The sequence below is a fragment of the Pristiophorus japonicus genome, chromosome 2 (genome assembly GCF_044704955.1).
Source record: "Pristiophorus japonicus isolate sPriJap1 chromosome 2, sPriJap1.hap1, whole genome shotgun sequence".
Lineage (NCBI taxonomy): Eukaryota > Metazoa > Chordata > Chondrichthyes > Pristiophoridae > Pristiophorus > Pristiophorus japonicus.
The window spans coordinates 130,759,417-130,780,060 of NC_091978.1; the positions used below are offsets into that span (position 1 = coordinate 130,759,417).

Here is a 20,644-nt window from a genome sequence, read left to right on the forward strand (position 1 = left end):
GCTGTAACTGACCCTTGGCATTCACATGCTGCAACACACACCCGACCCCATAGGACGATGCATCACACGTTAAAACAAGTTTCTTACATGGGTCATATAGCGTTAACAGATTGTTGGAGCTTAACAAATTGCATGCTCTATCAAAAGCCCTTTCATGGCTGTCCCCTCAGACCCATTCATGACCTTTGCATAGGAACATGTGTAGAGGCTCTAACAGCGTGCTCAATTTGGGAAGAAAGTTACCAAAATAGTTCAGGAGCCCCAGGAACGAATGCAGCTCCGTCGTGTTACGGGGTCTGGGTGCTCTCTGGATCGTTTCCGTTTTGGACGCAGTAGGTCTGATTCCATCTGCTGCTATCCTCATCCCCTGGAATTCTACCTCTGGAGCTAGGAAGACGAACTTCGCCTTTTTCAGTCGCAGACCTACCCGGTCCAGTCTGCGTAGCACCTCCTCCAGATTGTGGAGGTGTTCTTCAGTATCGTAACCCGTGATGAGGATGGCATCTTGGAACCACTGTCCTTGGAATCGACTTGAGGAATCTTTCCATGTTTCGTTGAAAGATCGTGGCGGCCGAGCGAATCCCGAACGGACATCTGTTGTACTCAAACAACCACTTGTGTGTCGTGATGGTGGTCAGGTTCTTCGACTCACTCACCAGCTCCTGGGTCATGTAAGCTGAGGTCAGGTCCAATTTTGAAAAAAGTTTGCCTCCGGATAGCGTCGCAAAGAGGTCCTCCGCTCTCGGTAGCGGGTACTGGTCTTGGAATGACACACGATTGATGGTGGCCTTGTAATCACCACATGACCTGATCGACCCATCCGCCTTGAGCACTGGCACAATTGGGCTCGCCCAGTCACTGAATTCGACTGGCGAGATGATGCCTTCCCTCAGCAGGTGGTCCAATTCGCCTTCTATCTTTTCCCGCATCACGTACGGCACCACTCTGGCCTTGTGGTGTACTGGCCTGGCATCCAGGTTTATGTGAATCACTACCTTGGTCCCCATGAAAGTGCCAATGCCGCGTTGAAATAGTGAGTCAAATTTGTCCAGGACCTCTGAGCATGATATTCGCTCCACAGAAGAAATTGCATTGACATCGCCCCATTTCCAGTTCATGACAGCAAGCCAGCTCCTCCCCAGCAGTGCGGGACCACGCCCACAACTTGTCGAACTGTTTGATACTCATCAGGGACTGCCTGGCCCCTGTGTCTAGCTCTATTGATACTGGGATGCCATTGAGGAGCACTTTCATCATTATCGGTGGTGTCCTGGTGTATGAACTGTATATGTGCTCCACATGAACTCGCTGAACTTCAGCTTCCAGCGGTTTCCCCCAGTGTCCATTTGGCCTCATCGGGCTTACGTCGGGCCCGTCCTCCTCGTACATCAACCTGGCTGCAGGCTTCCTGCACAAACGCGCCAAGTGACCACTGATGCTGCAATTTCTGCAGGTATATTGCTGATACCTGCAAGCTCTGGCTGTGTGTTTGCCTCCACACCTCCAACATGAGCCGTTGTTAGAAACAAAAGGTCCATTACCAGTCGATCCTCTCTGACTGTCTCTGTAACTATCCTTAAATGTACCATTGACAGGTGTTGATGGCCCCATTACTGGCCGCATTGTCCCTTGCGATGGCATGAATCGCCGTTCAGCTAGCCATTGTCTCTGTTGAATTCCCCCTTTGGGTTCGACTACATGCTGGGGCATGTCCGATTGCCCCTGTTTGCCTGGAGAACTGTGTGCCGTGTTAACAATGTTGACTCCCTGTCCATTTGCTGCATTTAAACCAAGATTTTTTGTCAAACATCATTCTGGTCCCTTCCTCCCCTGAGATAAATGTCTGGGCCATCAAAGCCACCTTTTCCAGGGTCAAGTCTTTGGTCTCAATCAGTTTCTTGAAAACCCCAGCGTGCCTGATGCCCTCAATAAAAAAAATCTCACAGCATCTCCGCTCTGCATCCATTTGGGAACTTACATAGGCTCGCCATTCGCCGGAGGTCTGCCACGAAGTCTGGAACGCTTTGCCCTTCTCACCGCCGGTGCGTGTAAAACCGGTGCCTCGCCATGCGCATGCTGCTCGCCGGTTTAAAGTGTTCCCCGATCAACTTACTGAGCTCTTTAAAAGTCTTGTCCGCCGGCTTCTCTGGTGCTAGAAGGTCCTTCATTAGGGAGTACGTTCTGGATCCACAAACCGTCAGGAGATGAGCCCTGCGTTTGTCGGCCGAATCCTGTCCCAGCCATTCCTTAGTGACGAAACTTTGCTGTAGTCTCTCAATAAAATCAACCCAATCATCACCAACACAGTACCTCTCGTCTGTGCTGCTCGTGGCCATGCTCGCGTGGTTTAACGGTGTACAACTTAGGTCAGTTTATACATGGATTACAATGACAATGACACTCTCTCCCCCCCCGCCTCCAAGCTCGCACTCTCCTTCCCCACCCCCCACCCCACCAGGCTCACGCACTCTCTCTCTTCCACCCCCCTCACCCCAGGCTCACTCTCTCTCTCTCTACCCCCGCGCCCCCTCGACCCCCCCCAAGCTCGCTCACTCGCTCTCTCTCTCTCTCTCTCCCGGTCGGTGGTCGTCGAAGCAGCAGGCCCGCGGCGGAGCAGCAGGCCCATGAAGGAATGGCAGGCCCGCGGCGGAGCAGCAGGCCTGATCGAACAACCTGTGGAGCAACAATGTGGTCGGACTGATTGTAGGGTCTCACTTCCGGTCCGGGGCCTCACTTCCGGTTCCAATTTTGGGCAGGAGGCATGAGGGGCGGAGTCTCGAGAGGACGCAGGTTCAGAACCACAGAAAAAGTGCAGTCCAAATAGTCAGTCCCTAATAGTTTCCCGCCAGGCAGCTGAGGTTAATAACAGGATCGGATCAGGTCTGCTCATTTTACACGCTGCCAATTTTACTTTCCAATGGCCAACGCTCTGACGGGTGTGCTTAGACAGTCTGAACTCAAAAGATATCCAAGAGTAGTATTTATAATTTTTACATTTTAAGTATTATCCACAGACTGAAAGCAGAAAATATATTATTGTAGTCAGCAACTTTCCTTTATTTGACATTTATTCAATAAATGATGTTTATTGTGCAATAAATTCATATTTTTTGTTATAAAACAAAGGGGAGAAGAAGTCTGTGGCGTAAAAGATTGTTTTATTCCTTAAATTACTGTTGTAAAATTGGCAAATTATATCTCATTGAAAGCAGATTTTGAAAGGTTATTATTTGCCTATTTTTGAGGTGGAGTAAAACTACATCAGTAGGAGATGGTTATGAAGTAACATTCAAAAGAATATTTTTAAATATGTAATTATTTTTAAGAATGGGAAGCACAACAGACATCCTTTTTTTCATTAATACTCTTTCAAATGCAATGCATATTTTTTGCATTTAAAATGTATTCAAGATGTGTACTGTTAATGTTATGTGTTACAGTGCTGAAGATGGAGAAATCCATCCAGAAATCTGCAGGCTTTACATCCAGCTCCAGTGCTGTCTGGAGATGTACACAACAGAGATGCTGAAATCAATCTGTCTATTAGGATCCCTTCAGCTTCATCGGAAAGGTATTATCGCTTTCAGTATTTTATTAAAGTCTACTTGTCATTAGGATCTATAATACAGCAAGAGTGGAAATTCCTGGTGTAAACAATGTGGTCACTCAGAGATGTGGATCTTTAAGCTGGTTGGATTATGCAATTATCTACATACAAAATCCTAACCTCAACAGAGCTATTGGAGGTGATAGAAAGATGGGGGGAGGGGGAGCGCAGGGGGGATGGAGGAATGGGGAAAGCACCAAAGTAATAAGCTGCATACATATGAGCAGGTACTGAAAAGTGGAACCACCCTGTTTTGCTTCTCTGTGCCTCCTAACGCGGAGTTTATGAACAGTAAAAAGGCGAGAGCTCTTGAGCAGTTATCTGGCTATAAAATTGTGTCTCATGTTGCAAAGGCTGGGTGTAAAAGGAAGTTTCTGAAAATACAAAGGTGTGTGAGTGATGTTCCACAAGGGTCCATTTTGGGGACCTTCACATTTACTCATAAATCATATCGAATTCTGAATTGAGGAAGCAGAATTAGAATTTGCAACAGTAAGGGGTGGTTTGCAGGGGGTCAGCTTTCCCTTCTGACCTTATATGAGCGGTTCCGAATCGCTCCCACACCTTTGGTTCTAGACACTGGAATTATGAAGGGACTGTGACAGACAATCGGTTTCAAGGTAGGAAGCAGGTATGGCTTTATTGTGCTTAAAAAAAAGTAAAAGGCACACCTTTAATAACACACACAAACCAATACACACTGAAGGGTACAACACATTGAATAAAATGTCAAATTACAGCCTGTGGGGAAAAGAATACAGCTTAAACTCTAAATGGGGTAAAGAGGAGAATGCAGACACATTTACACAAATTATCCCAGCCTCCCCCCTCCCAATTCCCCTAACTAACTAAGTTATAGCTCTGAGGGTTCAGGGGCTATGCTCACCAATCTCTTTAGACAGTTGCCTGTGAATCACGGTTTCGGAGTTCACTGCACTTGGCCTTCTAGGCGAGCCGCACCCCGGACGGAGGAGAGGACTTCGGACTGCGTAACCTTCAGTTGGGGTGCGTCCGTTGATGCGGTAAGTTGCGTTTTGGATGTATGGGATAAGTACCCACTTTCTTTAGTTTTAGTTAGTCCTTTTAGGTAATTTCTCACCCGTTGGCCATTCAGAAGTAGATTGTAGAGTGGAAATAAATGTCGATTCTTCGGTTTTTGCTGAGTTGGTTTTGGTTGGTCGTTTCGCTGGTTGTGGTAGCCCGGGTTTGTCAATTTGGTTGCTGACACCCTTCCATTTCGTGGGCCTCGTGCTCAGTCGGTCCTTGACGATTTCTTGTAGGTTCCTTCACGACTCCATTTCTTCACTCCGGCTGCTTGTATCTGTCTGTCTGTTCCTTTCGAGTCTGTGTTCTGTTCGTTCTGTGTTCTGCTAGTCTGTGTTCTGCTTCTCTCCTGTGTTCTGCTAGTTTTCTGTTCTGCTAGTCTGTGTTCTGCTTCTCTTCTGTGTTCTGCTAGTTTCTGTGTTCTGCTAGTTTCTGTGTTCTGCTAGTCTTTCCTTGTAAAACTGGGGGATAAATATATCCCCCAAAAAAAGGCTCCGTTATCTCCCATCAAATCTCTTGAGCTCTGTTTAAACTGTTCTGTCCATTGATTTTCAAATGTCTCCTTTGTCAGTAGTAACTCGATTAGGGTGTGAGAATGTGCTATCACTGGTTTTGCATTGTTTTAGGATTGTCCAGTTTTTCTGACCATGATTTCCATTGTGCTTGATTGGGTAATTCGATTATCTCTTAGGGGGTGAATAGCCTGGGATCCTTAATGCACGAATTTGCTTCAGACATTGGCCCCACCTCCTGTATTTGGTAACTCTTTTTCGCAGCCAAAATATTGTAGAATCTTAAAATTGATATGCTCCTTCCCATAGATGTTTAGGGGATCTCAAGCTTCTATAATTTAGGTCTATTTTGAATTCCCTTTCCTATGAGTGCAAACACTGGGGGGGGTCTCCATGAATGCATCCCCTTTTATCCCCCGCAGGCTTCATCTGCCCCTTTAAACTCATTTTAAAAGCCCAGAAAGGGATTCTTCTCCTCTGTAGGGGAAAGGTACCTGGAATCTTTGCGAGATATTGGTAAATTCTACATTCCCCCCTGTGATACCATATCACTTATGGTATCATTCTTCAAGGTGAGCAAAGTTCCTGACTCCCAAGAGATAACCTTCCCCGTAAATTAGCTAAACTAATACCAAAAATGCATTACACTTATGCAACATCACCATAGATGCACACTTTTCCCTTTACAGATACAAACTTTTTACATTTATACCCTCCCAGCTTGGAGGGGGTTCAATCACTACAATTGCATTTCAGCACAGTTACATTTCATTTCAGTTACATTATATTCACCAGCATATAGGCAACGTAGAACCACATTACAGAAGGAAAAAAAAAACATAGATTAAAATTAAACAACATCAATTGGTCTCCTGAGGTTTGTCCATCAACCGGTAATGTCTGGATCCTGCCCTTGAGAACTGCTCTCAGGCTGGCTGACACACAAGACAAACTCAAAATAATCACCTAAACATGACTGCAACATTAACCTCAATTCTAAACTTAACCTTAAAATGTAAAATGGTGCAGTCAGCTGCCTTAAACTAAAATTAGAGCTATGTACAACCACCACCCGTCTCCGGGTGGCCTGGTTAGTCCCTGTCAGGCCCATGCCTTGTGCGGCCTGATAGCCGCCTGGGTGCTAGGGTTTCCCCGCAGCCGGTGAGCTGGAGGCCTTGTCTCTGGGGCAGCTCGTTGCTACTGCTCCTGTGAGTCCCTCACCGCTGGAGGCGGCTGGCTGGGGGTCCCTACTCTGAGCGGCCTCTGTTCTTCTGACCTTCGGCCTTTCCTATCGGGCTGCCCTTCTCCTAGGGTAGAATCGCTGAGGCTCAGATGCCGGTGACCATGGTATCTTTGGCCGTGGTGTACGGAGGGTCCTTCTCAGGGCTTGGGTTACTGGGGGTGCATCTGAATACCAAACGATGGGTGGGATAGCCCCTCCAGTACTGCAATTCACCGCCCCTACAGGCACGGTTTCTGAGACTGTCACATTCCCTGTGGGCCCTCCACCGTCGGAGGGTCCCTGTCCTGAGGACGGTTCACCCCTCCCGGCTGCCCTCTGTGCTTGGCTGACCCTGGGTTGTACAGCTTGCACTGGTTGATGTGGAACCACTTAGTACGGCGGGGCAGCTTTATGGCATAGACCATCGGGCTTGCCTTGTCCACAACGCTGTATGGCCCCATATATAATGCTTCAAAAACCCCAACCCGAGCATAGTTCCTCACCATGACCTGGTCCCCTATCTCCCATTCGTGGTGTTTGCTGGGTTCTAGCAGCAATCGGTTCCCCTGATGCTGTCTGCCCATGTTACTAGCAGCCTGTCAGTGAATCTGTTTGAGGTGTTCAAACAGGTTCCTGACAAACCGGTCCCGGTTCACCTCTCTGAGCTGACCTTCTGGGAGCACCGGGGCTAGGACATGGGTGGGGGTCCGCATGATCCGGCCAGTCAGGAGCTCGTATGGGGAATACCCGGTGCTCTTTGACTGGCTGGCTCGGATCCCCATTAGGACCAACGGTAAGACCTCCACCCACTTTTAGGGTGAGTCTCCCGTTTCCTTCCGCAGCCTTTCTTTAATGGTGCGGTTTAAACGCTCCACAATACCCGATGACTGTGGGTTGTGGGCAACGTGCCATTTCCCCTCAATGCCGAGCACCTTAAGGGGTGCCTGCATTACCTGCCCGGTGAAATGGCTCCCCTGGTCCGACTCCACATACTGTGGGAGTCCCCACCGGGAGAACACTTCCCTCACTAGAATCTTAGCTGTCCCTAGTGCGGTGGCTGTTTGGCAGGGGAAGGCTTCAACCCATTTTGAGAACACGTCCACCAGGACTAGGCAGTATTTGTAGCCTTCCTGGGCAGTGGGTAGGGGCCCGATATAGTCAATTTGGATTGACTGCCATGGTCCCTCTACCCTCCTGACGTGTCCTAGGGACACCTTCCTTTTCTGGGGGTCAGGGTTGTTCGCACCACACACCAGGCAGTTCGCACAGAACTCGCGGACATCCTCCCTTGAGTCCCGGCCACCATCCTGCCTGTTCCACCCGTTGCCAGGTGGTCTCAGGCCCGGGGTGTCCTGCTCCTGGACCCTCATGGGCCAGTTTTAGGAATTCCCTCTGGTGCTGCTGTGGCACGACCCATTGTCCCTCTTTAAACAGCATGCCTTCCTTAACGGTAATGGCTGCTGTGCCGTACGGACCTTCTACTCTCTCTCCTCTGGCTAGCGCGTTCAGGACAGCTTTCAGGACTGGGTCCTGTGCCTGAACTGTTTTTAAGTCCGGGGCCAAAGCTATCCCTGTACTCTCTGCTGCCCTGTTCTGATTCTTGACCGCTGCTATATGGCCGGTATCATAGGGGTCCCAGAACTTTCCTATGCGGGCACCTTCTTTGGCCAGTTTGTCAGCCTGTTGGTTTCCCTCTGCACGGGGTTTGGTTTTTGAATGGGCCTTCACCTTATGTATGTAGACCTTTCCCTCTTCCCCCACCGCTGTCATGATTTTCTCCAGCAGGGGCATGATTGCCAGGGGTCTCCCGTCAGCGGACGTGTATCCGCGACGGGACCAGATAGCCAGGTACTCCATACATGAATTGCAGGTGAACATACTGTCCGAGCAAATCGTGTACGGGGTAGAGAATTCCTCGGGGTGGGTCACCACGTACATTACGGCGACAGTTCAGCATGCTGGGTGCTCATGGTGCTGGGGAGCTTGATTGCCAGGGCAATACCTGCCCTTGGGTCATAGACTCCGCACCCAGTGAGTCGTTCGTCAGCAGATACCGTGCTGGACCCGTCCACATAGATGTCCCGGCCTGTAGGGTGTAACCCAGCCCAAAGGCCAATGTTCACCTCCCATACCCCTTCTATGGCGCACCTGTGGGCTTTCCCTGGATAGATTAGGTTGGCTGCGAGCCTTGGCTCGCGGGGCCCTTCTACTCTGAGGTCCATCTGGGAGAGGAGCAGGGTCCAGCGAGCAATGCGGGCACTGCTCACCGTCCCGTCCTTAATCCTCCCATCTCGGAGCATCTGAGTAGGTGTGTGGTGGGTTAGGAGAGTTAGAGGAAACCCTCCCGTGAAGATCAAGGATCTTTTCACTGCCCAATGTGTGGCTAGGAGGTGTCTCTCACAGTTGGAGTACCCCTTCTCCACATCTGTGAGGATCCTGGAGGAGTAAACCACCGGCCTCAGCTGGCCGTGCCGCTCTTGAAGCAGCACTGAGCCCAAACTGTCCCTGCTGGCTGCCACCTCCAGGAAAAACTCCTTTCCTACATCTATCGCTCCCAAGGCTGGTGCGGTCTGCAAGTCCTTCTTGAGCTGATTAAATGCTGCCTTGCAACCCTCATCCCAGTCCCACTCTACGCCCTTGTGTAGGAGCCTGAGCAGAGGGGCTGCGGTGGCTGCATAATCCTCAATGAAGTCTCTGCAGTACCTGATGAGCCCTAGAAAGGATCTTACCCCTGTCACTATGTTGGGGGCTGGTAACTCCTGCACTGCCTCCCTTCTAGCCTTGTCTATAGCCCTTTCCCCAGCGCGCACAGTCAGCCCCAGGAATTTGACTTCCTTCTGGCCAATCTGTGCCTTCTTGGGGTTTACTTTAAACCCTTCTTCTTTTAGCAGCTCCAGCAGCTCAGCCAGCAGTGGGCCATGCTCCTCCCCCTGATCGGTGAACAGGAGCAGGTCATCCACATACTGCACCAACTGATGGGGTCTGCTAAAGCCCTTTAAACAGTTCGCCATGCATTGGTGAAAAATGCTGGGACTATTGTGGAAGCCTTGGGGAAGACAGTTCCACGTGTATTGTTGGCCCTTAAAGGTAAAGGCGAACTTGTACTGGTCCTCCCGTTTTAAAGGAATGGACCAGAACCCATTTGAAATATCCAGCACCGTGAAAGTGGTCGCAGATGCTGGAATACTCCCTATGAGATCTACTACAGCTGCTACAGTGGGTGCACAGGCAGGGATATTCTTATTTAGTACTCGATAGTCCACGGTGGCCCTCCATGAATTGTCCGGTTTCTTAATGCGTAGCTATCGGTCTTAACACCCCTTGCTCTACCAGTGATCCCAGCGCCGTTGTCAGGTCTGCCTCTGCCTCCCTGGGGAAGTTATATTGCTTTTGTGGTCGGGTCATGGGGTCCTTTTCTATACTAACTTCCACCCCCGTTACCCTACCACAGTCATGTTTGTGGGTGGCGAATGCTGCAATGTGTGCCCATACATATGCCTGGTACTCCACTGGGGTGTTACTGACCAGTAATTCCAAGTTGTAACCCTCCTTTGGCTTCACGGTACACAACGTTCCCTTGGCCCCTTTTTCTGAGATCACCGCCACCTCACCTTCCCTGTCAGTCACTATGGCTCCCCATAGACAGTGGTTCCTGAGATCCACTAGGATCTGGTGACTATTGATAAAATCAGCTCCCAGGATCCCTTTTCCCTTCTGCTCCCATTTCATCAGGACACACTTCCATTTGGTTTTGAGTGTCCCTAACTGAATGGTGAGCGGGATGGAAAACGAACCAGTTTGCTCATTGCCTGTGAACCCCACTAGACTGTATGGGACCCCGTTCGATAGAGGTGAGATAGCTGGGTTATCTGCATATACAAGGGTGCTGGAAGCACCAGTATCTAGCAGGTAGGTCCCTTTAACTTTCTTCACCTCCATCGTAATGCATGGTCTCTTCCAGGCATCGTACTCTAGGGAACACAGGTACACAAGCTGCGCTGGCTCTAGTCATGCATCTGGGCGGGTTGGAGCAGAGGGTTTTACCGTACCGGCTACTGGACCGGTTGCAATAGCTACTGCTTCCTGTCCGTTTATGAGCGTCTGAAGGGCGGCTACGAGTGTCTCATATGAGTCGGGTGTTCCTGCCCCGGCCTTACGGGCTGGGGCTGAAGTGGCCCTTCCCTTAGTCTCTTTCCACGGGTTCCTACAGTCCTTCCTCCAGTGCCCACTTTTCCCACACCCAAAACACTCGTCCCCTTTGTGGGGAGGGTTTCCACCTTCCTGATGCCAATCTCTCTTGCCTTGGCTGGGTTTAATCTCATGGACCCTCCCTTTAGAGGAGGGCTCCTCTGTCCCTCTACCGTTCCGGTAAGCCAGTGCCAACTGTCTGACCACTGTCTCCTCGGTGGTTCTGGGATCTCTTGGATCGAACCAGACCTGAGCTTTTGCCTTTACTCCAGGTAAGCTGTTTGCCACCAGGCTGCGGAGCCAGTGAGCCAGCTCGTTAGGGGTCAGGTGGGCCCGGGCAAGAACCCCACTGCAGGCCCTTTCATAGACCAGCCACAACCTGTCGGCGAAAGCCTGTGGAGTCTCCCCATCGAGCTGCACTGTTTTCTCCACTCGGGAGAAAGGACTCCCGTCGTTCATACCCATGGCCTCTAGAACCTCCTCCTTAACTGTAGCGTATGTGTTTCGCCCCTTTCTGCTGTCTGCAGAGAGGGAATGGCACAGCTTGGTGTCTAGCGAGAAGAGCAACAGCTTAGCCTGCTCTGAATCATCGCACCCGTTAATATCCTCTGTGTGTTCCACTTCCAGGAAGTGTACCGAGGGATCCTCCTGTTGGGTGAGCTTACTTAGGTGGCCTATCACAGCCCTCAGTTTTTGGGTGTCGTGGGGGACTACGAAGTTGCTTTCTAGGGGTCTTGCTGCCCCATTGGCACCAGGAGGGCCAAACTTCTGCTGCCGGACCGGGTGCATTGGCCCTGGTTCCGGCCCTTCTTGTATTGGCTCGCCCTCTTCCCCTGCTGCCAAGCTGAGTTAAAACTTGGGGCTGCCGTTGTTGGTAGTTCGCAATCCTTGCCTGCCCCGCACTCTGGCTGACACCCCTGCTGCCCCGGGCCATTCCTGGGAGCTACAGGCGGTGACTGAGAGGTTTCACCTTGCCCAACCAGGTGTTCCTGGACTAAACCCGGGTTTATCAGGCACACCATGCCTTTAGCCCGGGATAGAGCAAGGTTCAAGCTTTGGATCTGCTGCTGGCAGGGGCCGTGGTCTCCTGCCTCAAATTCCCTGGCACTGGCTATCTTATAGGCTACTTGAATGTCTCTCACCCTCTCCCCGTACTCTTTAACTTGCTTTGCGAGGCGGGAATTCTCTTCCCGCAATGCCCGTTCGCTATTCTTGGCTTCAATAATCTGACACTGTAAAAGGTCCAATTGGGTTTTGAGCCTTTCTTTAGTGAGCTCTCTAATTTCCTTTAACTGTCCCACCTCTGTCCACAGCCTTTCCCCGACTGTGGCCCTTGCGCTTGACCTCTCTTCTGCCTGTCTCAATACTTACTTCCTTTAATTTCTCATTCTCCTCATCGAGAAGCCGGATCTGTTGCTGAAGGCAAATTAGCCAAATGGCCGCCTCTATCGACTTTTTATGGTCCTTGCTCTCAGTCCATTGAGCTGCAGCATCTTCTGGACGTTCAGCATACAATATATCGAGTAGCCACTCCTTAGCCACATTTACCCTCTTAAACATATACGGGGAAATCCCCTCTTCCATTTTGCTTCGTTTCCTGAAACCAGTCTCTCTCTTATCACGTCCCTTGTACCAGTGTCCCATCTGGGTCGCCATTATGTAAGGGGTGGTTTGCAGGGGGTCAGCTTTCCCTTCTAACCTTATATGAGCGGTTCCGAATCGCTCCCACACCCTTGGTTCTAGACACTGGAATTATGAAGGGACTGTGACAGACTTGGACAGACAATCGGTTTCAAGGTAGGAAGCAGGTATGGCTTTATTGTGCTTAAAAAGAAGTAAAAGGCACACCTTTAATAACACACACAGACCAATACACACTGAAGGGTACAACACATTGAATAAAATGTCAAATTACAGCCTGTGGGGAAAAGAATACAGCTTAAACTCTAAATGGGGTAAAGAGGAGAATGCAGATACATTTACACAAGTTATCCCAGCCTCCCCCCTCCCAATTCCCCTAACTAACTAAGTTATAGCTCTGAGGGTTCAGGGGCTATGCTCACCAATCGCTTTAGACAGTTGCCGGTGAATCACGGTTTCGGAGTTCACTGCACTTGGCCTTCTAGGCGAGCCGCACCCCGGACGGAGGAGAGGACTTCGGACTGCGTAATCTTCAGTTGGGGTGCGTCCGTTGATGCGCTAAGTTGCGTTTTGGATGTATGGGATAAGTACCCACTTTCTTTGGTTTTAGTTAGTTCTTTTAGGTAATTTCTCACCCGTTGGCCGTTCAGAAGTAGATTGTAGAGTGGAAATAAATGTCGATTCTTCGGTTTTTGCTGAGTTGGTTTTGGTTGGTCGTTTCGCTGGTTGTGGTAGCCCGGGTTTGTCAATTTGGTTGCTGACAACCTTCCATTTCATGGGCCTCTTGCTCAGTCGGTCCTTGACGATTTCTTGTAGGTTCCTTCACGACTCCATTTCTTCACTCCGGCTGCTTGTGTCTGTCTGTCTGTTCCTTTCGAGTCTGTGTTCTGTTCGTTCTGTGTTCTGCTAGTCTGTGTTCTGCTTCTCTCCTGTGTTCTGCTAGTTTTCTGTTCTGCTAGTCTGTGTTCTGTTTCTCTCCTGTGTTCTGCTAGTTTCCGTGTTCTGCTAGTTTCTGTGTTCTGCTAGTCTTTCCTTGTAAAACTGGGGGATAGATATATCCCCCAAAAAAAGGCTCCGTTATCTCCCATCAAATCTCTTGGGCTCTGTTTAAACTGTTCTGTCCATTGATTTTCAAATGTCTCCTTTGTCAGCAGTAACTCGATTAGGGTGTGAGAATGTGCTATCACTGGTTTTGCATTGTTTTAGGATTGTCCAGTTTTTCTGACCATGATTTCCATTGTGCTTGATTGGGTAATTCGATTATCTCTTAGGGGGTGAATAGCCTGGGGTCTTTAATACACGAATTTGCTTCAGACATTGGCCCCACCTTCTGTATTTGGTAACTCTTTTTCGCAGCCAAAATATTGTAGAATCTTAAAATTGATATGCTCCTTCCCATAGATGTTTAGGGGATCTCAAGCTTCTGTAATTTAGGTCCATTTTGAATTCCCTTTCCTATGAGTCCAAACACTGGGGGGGGGGGGGGTCTCCATGAATGCATCCCCTTTTATCCCCCGCAGGCTTCGTCTGCCCCTTTAAGTTCATTTTAAAAGCCCAGAAAGGGATTCTTCTCCTCTGTCGGGGAAAGGTACCTGGAATCTTTGCGAGATATTGGTAAATTCTACACAACTGACACCAAATTGACATTTTTCTTTGGAACTGAGAAGTCTTAAAGATTATTAAAGGTTATGATAAGCAAAATAATAGATTGTTTGCACCATTAGATAGTAATGAGAGGGCACAAATTTAAGGTAATAAGAACATAAGACATAGGAGCAGGAGTAGGCCATACGGCCCCCCTAGCCTGCTCTGCCATTTAATATGATCATGGCTGATCCGATCATGGACTCAGCTCCACTTTCCTACCCGCTCCCCATAACCCCTTATCGTTTAAGAAACTGTCTATTTCTATCATAAATTTATTCAATGTCCCAGCTTCCACATCTCTGAGGCAGCGAATTCCACAGATTTACAACCCTCAGAGAGAAAAAAATTCTCCTCATCTCAGTTTTAAATGGGCGGCCCCTTATTCTAAGATTATGTCCCCTAGTTCTAGTCTCCCCTATCAGTGGAAACATCCTCTCTGCATCCACCTTGTCAAGCCCCCTCATAATTTTATATGTTTCGATAAGATCACCTCTCATTCTTCTGAATTCATATGAGTAAAGGCCCATCCTACTCAACCTTTCCTCATAAGTCAACCCCCTCATCTCCGGAATCAACTGACTCAGCCTTCTTTGAACTGCCTCCAAAGAAAGTATATCCTTTCGTAATATGGAAACCAAAACTGCATGCAGTAGTCCAGGTGTGGTCTCACCAATACCCTGTATAACTGTAGCAAGGCTTCCCTGCTTTCATACTCCAACCCCTTTGCAATAAAGGCCAAGATACCATTGGCCTTCCTGATCATGTGCTGTACCTGCATACTAACCTTTTGTGTTTCATGCACAAGTACGCCCAGGTTCCACTGTACAGCAGCACTTTGCAATCTTTCTCCATTTAAATAATAACTTGCTCTTTGATTTTTTTCTGCCAAAGTGCATGACTTCACACTCTCACACTTTACAACATTATATTCCATCTGCCAAATTTTTGCCCACTCACTTAGCCTGTCTATGTCCTTTTGCAGATTTTTTGTGTCCTCCTCACACATTACTTTTCCTCCCATCTTTGTATTATCAGCAAACTTGGCTACGTTCCAAGTCGTTAGTATAGATTGTAAATAATTGGGGTCCCAGGACCTGCCACATCCCACTAGTTACTGATTGCCAACCTGAGAATGAACCATTTATCCCGACTCTCTGTTCTCTGTTAGTTAGCCAATCCTCTATCCATGCTAATATATTACCCCAACCCAATCACAAAAACACTCTATTCCTCGATTTAGAGAGATGCTTGTTAATTTGAGTTTGCTGGTATTTGTCCTGCATGTCCCAGCATTATTCTTTCAAAGGTGTTACATTTGTCTTCCACTGAAATATTGACAAACATCCTCCTCCATTGCATCTCTTCTCTCATCTCTTTGAATTTAGTCTTTTTAAAGTTATAAATCTGGCTCATGGTCTTAAGTATAATTATGTTCCTGATCATACTAAATTGATTGTTCCATACTTAATATTCTCTTGGGTGCTATGACTTCCATTTCTTGTACATTATCTGGGTCATTTATGAATACCAGGTCAAGGTGAGCACGGCCTCCTGTGGCTTTCCTTACGCACTGAGTTGTGAAGCAGTTATGCATTAAATTTACCAACTCTTATTCAAAACCACTTGGGTTTTGCTCATTTATATTGGGTTAATTGAAGTCTCCCATCAAAATAACTTTTCCATTCTCACACACACTTCTTACCTCTTCAAATAGGAAACTGTCTTCCTTCTTGTGTTGAGCTGCTGATCTGTAGCTTATTACCACTACAGAGATTGGGGATCTCCAGCTTCAGTGCATCAACTTGTGAGACCAATAGGGAACTGCAGCCACAAGAGGCCGTGCTGATAGTATTAATAACTTCAGCCTGCAATTTCCTAACTTTTGTAGCAGTTGGTCACACCAGCCCATTTAAAATGAAGTAAAATTGTGATCTTCTGCTATAATTCCTCACCAAAAAATGGTGAGGGATTATAGCAACAAGATTGCCAGTCATTGTTGCCATCTGGCTGGGGCCTGCCACACTGGATGTAAATGCTGGAGGATGGTCTGGCTAATATTCCCGCATGATTTCCCTCAACTTTCTTCCTAACATGACCTCCCAAAGAACCGCTGCTATTGAAGCAGCAATATGAATGGCTACTTTGAGAAGACCATTTTGGATTTTTTGGAGTGAAACTTGTTTCTGTGAAGACAGTTTTTGTGAGCAGTTCAGAAAGTAAGGCTCGGATCTTGACAGGGGCAGGTTGCATTGACGAGGGGTCGGAGTTTCGGACGGGAAACTCGAAAGTCAGGGTCTCCCAACATGCTGTGGAATTTTAGCTCCACAGCGTGCGTCTTTTTTCTTTGCCAGGATCCCCATCCGGAAATCAAGCTGATTGACAGGCTTGGCTCCCAGTCGCGTGTGGAGCACACCAGTGCAGGGCAGTCACAGTTAAGGAGCCTGCAACTGCTAATTGGAGCGTGGTGGGGGTAACGGGGAGGGAGGGGGGGGGAGGGGGTGCAATACGATCCGGGGAAGGGGAGGGTCTGATTCCCACCCCCGGGGATGAGTCCGATCTCCAATTGGGGGATCTTTGGGGGACCCAGGGAAGGAGATAAGGGGAGGAGATAAGCTTGGGAGGTCAGGGAAAGCACTCCTGCACCTTCTGGCCCCCAAAAAATGGTGTAAAGGCACTTACCTTCTCCCTGAAGCTGTCCTCGCCTCCCTTGAGCTTGCTGGGTTTCCTGAGGCATAAGAACATTAGAACATAAGAATTAGTAGCAGGAGTAGGCCATACATCCCTTTGAGCCTGCTCCGTCATTCAGTAAGATCATAGCTAGGAAAGAGGCTTGGGAAACCCAGCTGGCCAGGGTTAAAGCTGCAAAGCAGGTTAAATCTGAGGCTGCCAGCCTTATTAAAATATTTAAATTGCCAAACCGCCTCCTGGGAGCGGGTTAGCTATATGAAGTATAATGTGGATAAATGTGAGGTTATCCACTTTGGTGGTAAAAACAGAGAGACAGACTATTATCTGAATGGTGACAGATTAGGAAAAGGGGAGGTGCAACGAGACCTGGGTGTCATGGTACATCAGTCATTGAAGGTTGGCATGCAGGTACAGCAGGCGGTTAAGAAAGCAAATGGCATGTTGGCCTTCATAGCGAGGGGATTTGAGTACAGGGGCAGGGAGGTGTTGCTACAGTTGTACAGGGCCTTGGTGAGGCCACACCTGGAGTATTGTGTACAGTTTTGGTCTCCTAACTTGAGGAAGGACATTCTTGCTATTGAGGGAGTGCAGCGAAGGTTCACCAGACTGATTCCCGGGATGGTGGGACTGACCTATCAAGAAAGACTGGATCAACTGGGCTTGTATTCACTGGAGTTCAGAAGAATGAGAGGGGACCTCATAGAAATGTTTAAAATTCTGACGGATTTAGACAGGTTAGATGCAGGAAGAATGTTCCCAATGTTGGGGAAGTCCAGAACCAGGGGTCACAGTCTAAGGGTAAGGGGTAAGCCATTTAGGACCGAGATGAGGAGAAACTTCTTCACCCAGAGAGTGGTGAACCTGTGGAATTCTCTACCACAGAGAGTTGTTGAGGCCAGTTCACTAAATATATTCAAAAGGGAGTTGGATGAAGTCCTTGCTTCTGGGGGGATCAAGGGGTATGACGAGAAAGCAGGAAGGGGGTACTGAAGTTGCATGTTCAGCCATGAACTCATTGAATGGCGGTGCAGGCTAGAAGGGCCAAATGGCCTACTCCTGCACCTATTTTCTATGTTTCTATTTTTCTATGACCCCTGTCCCGTCCTCAAAGCGCTTTACAGCCAATGAAGTACTTTTTGTAGTGTAGTCACTGTTGTAATGTGGGAAACGGCGCAGCCAACTTGCGCACAGCAAACACCCAGAAACAGCAATGTGATAATGGCCATATAATCTGTTTTGTTATGTTGATCAGCCATGATCTTAATGAATGGTGGTGCAGGCTCGAAGAGCCGAATGGCCTACTCCTGCAATTATTTTCTATGTTTCTAGGTTTCTAAACCTAGAAATGGGTGAGTTAGAGGCGGGTTGAGGTCAGGTTTGAGATTTTTTTTTAATTATCGGGTAGAAATTCAGTATCGCCCCATTTGGGGGCGGTAACAGTTGAGAGGTGCGACACTTAGCAGCTGAGGTCTCGTCTCTCTGCAAAAATTCGGGACTAAAGGGGAGCAAAGTAAAGAGGGCTCTACCTGGACCACTATAGAGTGGGGGGTGCTGCACGATCAGCCCAGCACTCAAGCAGAATGCCGGGCTGAGCGATCGCGACCAGGACCCCAGGAAGGAACCGGATCAGCAGCGCCAACAAGAAGGTAAGTTTTTAAAAATTTTCACTCGCCCACCTCGCCTTTAATTTTTGGCCCGATAGCGGCCGGCAGCCCGATCCATGTCTCCTACAGCTGCCAGTGTTTTCGACCAGCACTGCTGCAGGGGTGAAAGGGAATTTTGGGTCCATGGCACTAACAGGACGATGAACAATGATGTCACGATTTCCAGGTACAGGAGATCAGGGTGCAAAGCCGTAGCCCCGCTGCTAAACTCCCGCCCAGTATGGCGGGAGTTGTTAACAGCGCTGCACCTGGTAAGTAACTCATTTGCGCCTGGGGTACTAACAGGAGGTGCAAATGAGTTGAATTTCTAGCCCTTTAACATCTCGCCCGACCCCAACTGATCTATTTTTGGGGGTAAAATTCACTATTAAGTTTATGGACTGAGGAAGTATATTTCCCAATGGAAATCCTTTGGTTCCTCTGCTATGAAGAGGAGGAGGATGGGGACATAGAAGATATGGCTTACAGATGTAGGTACCCAGTTATTCAAGATCTTACTTAATCTCTCTTCCCCACAATGCCTTATAAAAGCTGCACTTTCCCCCTGGAGGCTATTGGGAAGTTATACTAGCTGCCGGCGGAAGACTTGAACCCCACTTTCAAAAGGAGAGTAGGGATGGTTGGCCCCAAGGTACTAGCTATGCTACTGCAGGTATTGAATGGAAATGTTTTCTGTATCCTATGCTCCCCTTTAGTCCCGAGTCTCTGCACTGATGCACTAAAAGTGAACAGGAGCAATGCTGCCCAAACTGAAAACTGCCCAACATTTGCTGCACTTCTGTATTTTAACCCGTGTTCAAAATAGGAGTAAACCGCGAATAGTTAAGTTAAATTTGCAAAATCAAATACTAGTGGAGCAAATAAAGCTGTACAAAAGCCTGAATTGACCTTACTAGTATGTTCAGGTTTTAGCTGCATTTTGAAGCAATTTGGGACAGAATTTTCCAGATTAGTGGGCAGTGGGTCGGATGGGAAAGTGTTTTTTCCCCACAGTGGGTCAGGACCCCACTGTGAACCCACCACCACATGCCTTTCCCAATGTCGGGTCTGTCAACGCTGAGCAGACCCGATCGGCAGAGGCAGGGGACCGAATTAAAATGTTAGCATCTAGTTGGTTAACAGCCTTTTTTCACTTACCTTTTGTCTTTAACTTCACAGCCACAAGATCCCAGCTGTGTGCAGACCACAGCTGTCAAGCGGAGGCATGAGTTCAGTGGCCATTGCTCCAGCTGATTACTTGACAGCTTCAGATGACTGATATTCACTTCCCTCAGGCAGAAACTTTATTTCAATCCATTTCCAGCACACATTCTGCAGGCTTTCCACTTTCCACTCTCCAACCACTCTCACCTCATTGGAAGAGCTCTCTCTCCATTGACAGAATGCTTCTGTCATCTATACTTCACCTGCCATCTATTCCATCAACATAGGTGTCCTTTACACTCCTTCATCTTGGTCCTCAGAATTCGAACACGATCATCCCCAACACAAGCAGCACCAACAACAGTACCAACCTTCTCCGCAATCAATGGATGCTGCATAGGGTATCAGCACCCAACCACATTATGGCCCAGGAGGCCAGGGATGGCCTCACCATGGCCAGATTTACTTCACTTGATGCTGTACATGCTGGCCTGATACACCAGGTTGGCAACACCCCACACCAACACCATAAAGCATCCCTACAATGTATAGAGGAGATATGAGAGGAAATTTCTTTACCCAGAGGGTGGTGGGGGTCTGGAACTCACTGCCTGAAAGGGTGGTAGAGGCAGAACGCCTCACCACATTTAAAAAAATACTTGGATGTGTACTTGAAGTGTCGTAATCTAAAGGGCTACAGACCAAGAGCTGGAAAGTTGGATTAGGCTGGATAGCTCTTGGTTAGTCGGCACGGACACGATGGGCTGAAATGCCCTCCTTCCGTGCTGTAAATTTCTATGATTCTAATGCCCAAGCCATTCCTTTCACACTCATCACCATTGCGGAGTTACTGTTATGTCTCACCATTCACTGCAACTCACTAAGCCACTTCCAAAGATGCACACAAATCTGTACAAGAAAACAAAGTGTTGAAAATAAAGGTTTAAATGTTTAACACCACATTAACAGAAACTTTACATGAACATTGCATAAAACACCCAAGTGCCTAAACTTGTGTGTTGTTAGTTGGTATGATTGCACTAAGATGAGGGTGAGGGGTGGCTAGTGAGATGGGGCTGTGATAATATAGATATAGAAGGATGGGTGGTGATCCAAGGTAAGTTGGTGTGAGTAAGGATGTTCAGGAGTAGTGTAGGGAAGGCAGAGTGATGGGGATTGTGATGAGTGGCACAGCAGGATGAGGTTGAGTGTGGCTTTGTACTAACATTTTGTGATTTACTGAGATCAATGAAAGGTTTGCACCTCTGCAACCAGGTCCTCCTGACCA

The 20,644-nt window shown here is 48.3% G+C and overlaps 1 protein-coding gene across 2 annotated transcripts in view; it reads left to right on the plus strand.

Moving 5' to 3' along the window:
* The window catches only part of rgs7bpa (regulator of G protein signaling 7 binding protein a), a 170,030-nt gene that overhangs the window by 120,648 nt on the left and 28,738 nt on the right, over window positions 1-20,644 (plus strand). For both annotated transcript variants that reach the window (XM_070862566.1, XM_070862565.1), the window contains exon 3: window positions 3,441-3,571. In XM_070862566.1, coding sequence (XP_070718667.1) covers window positions 3,441-3,571 — 131 coding nt within the window. The remainder of the gene's footprint in view (window positions 1-3,440; window positions 3,572-20,644) is intronic.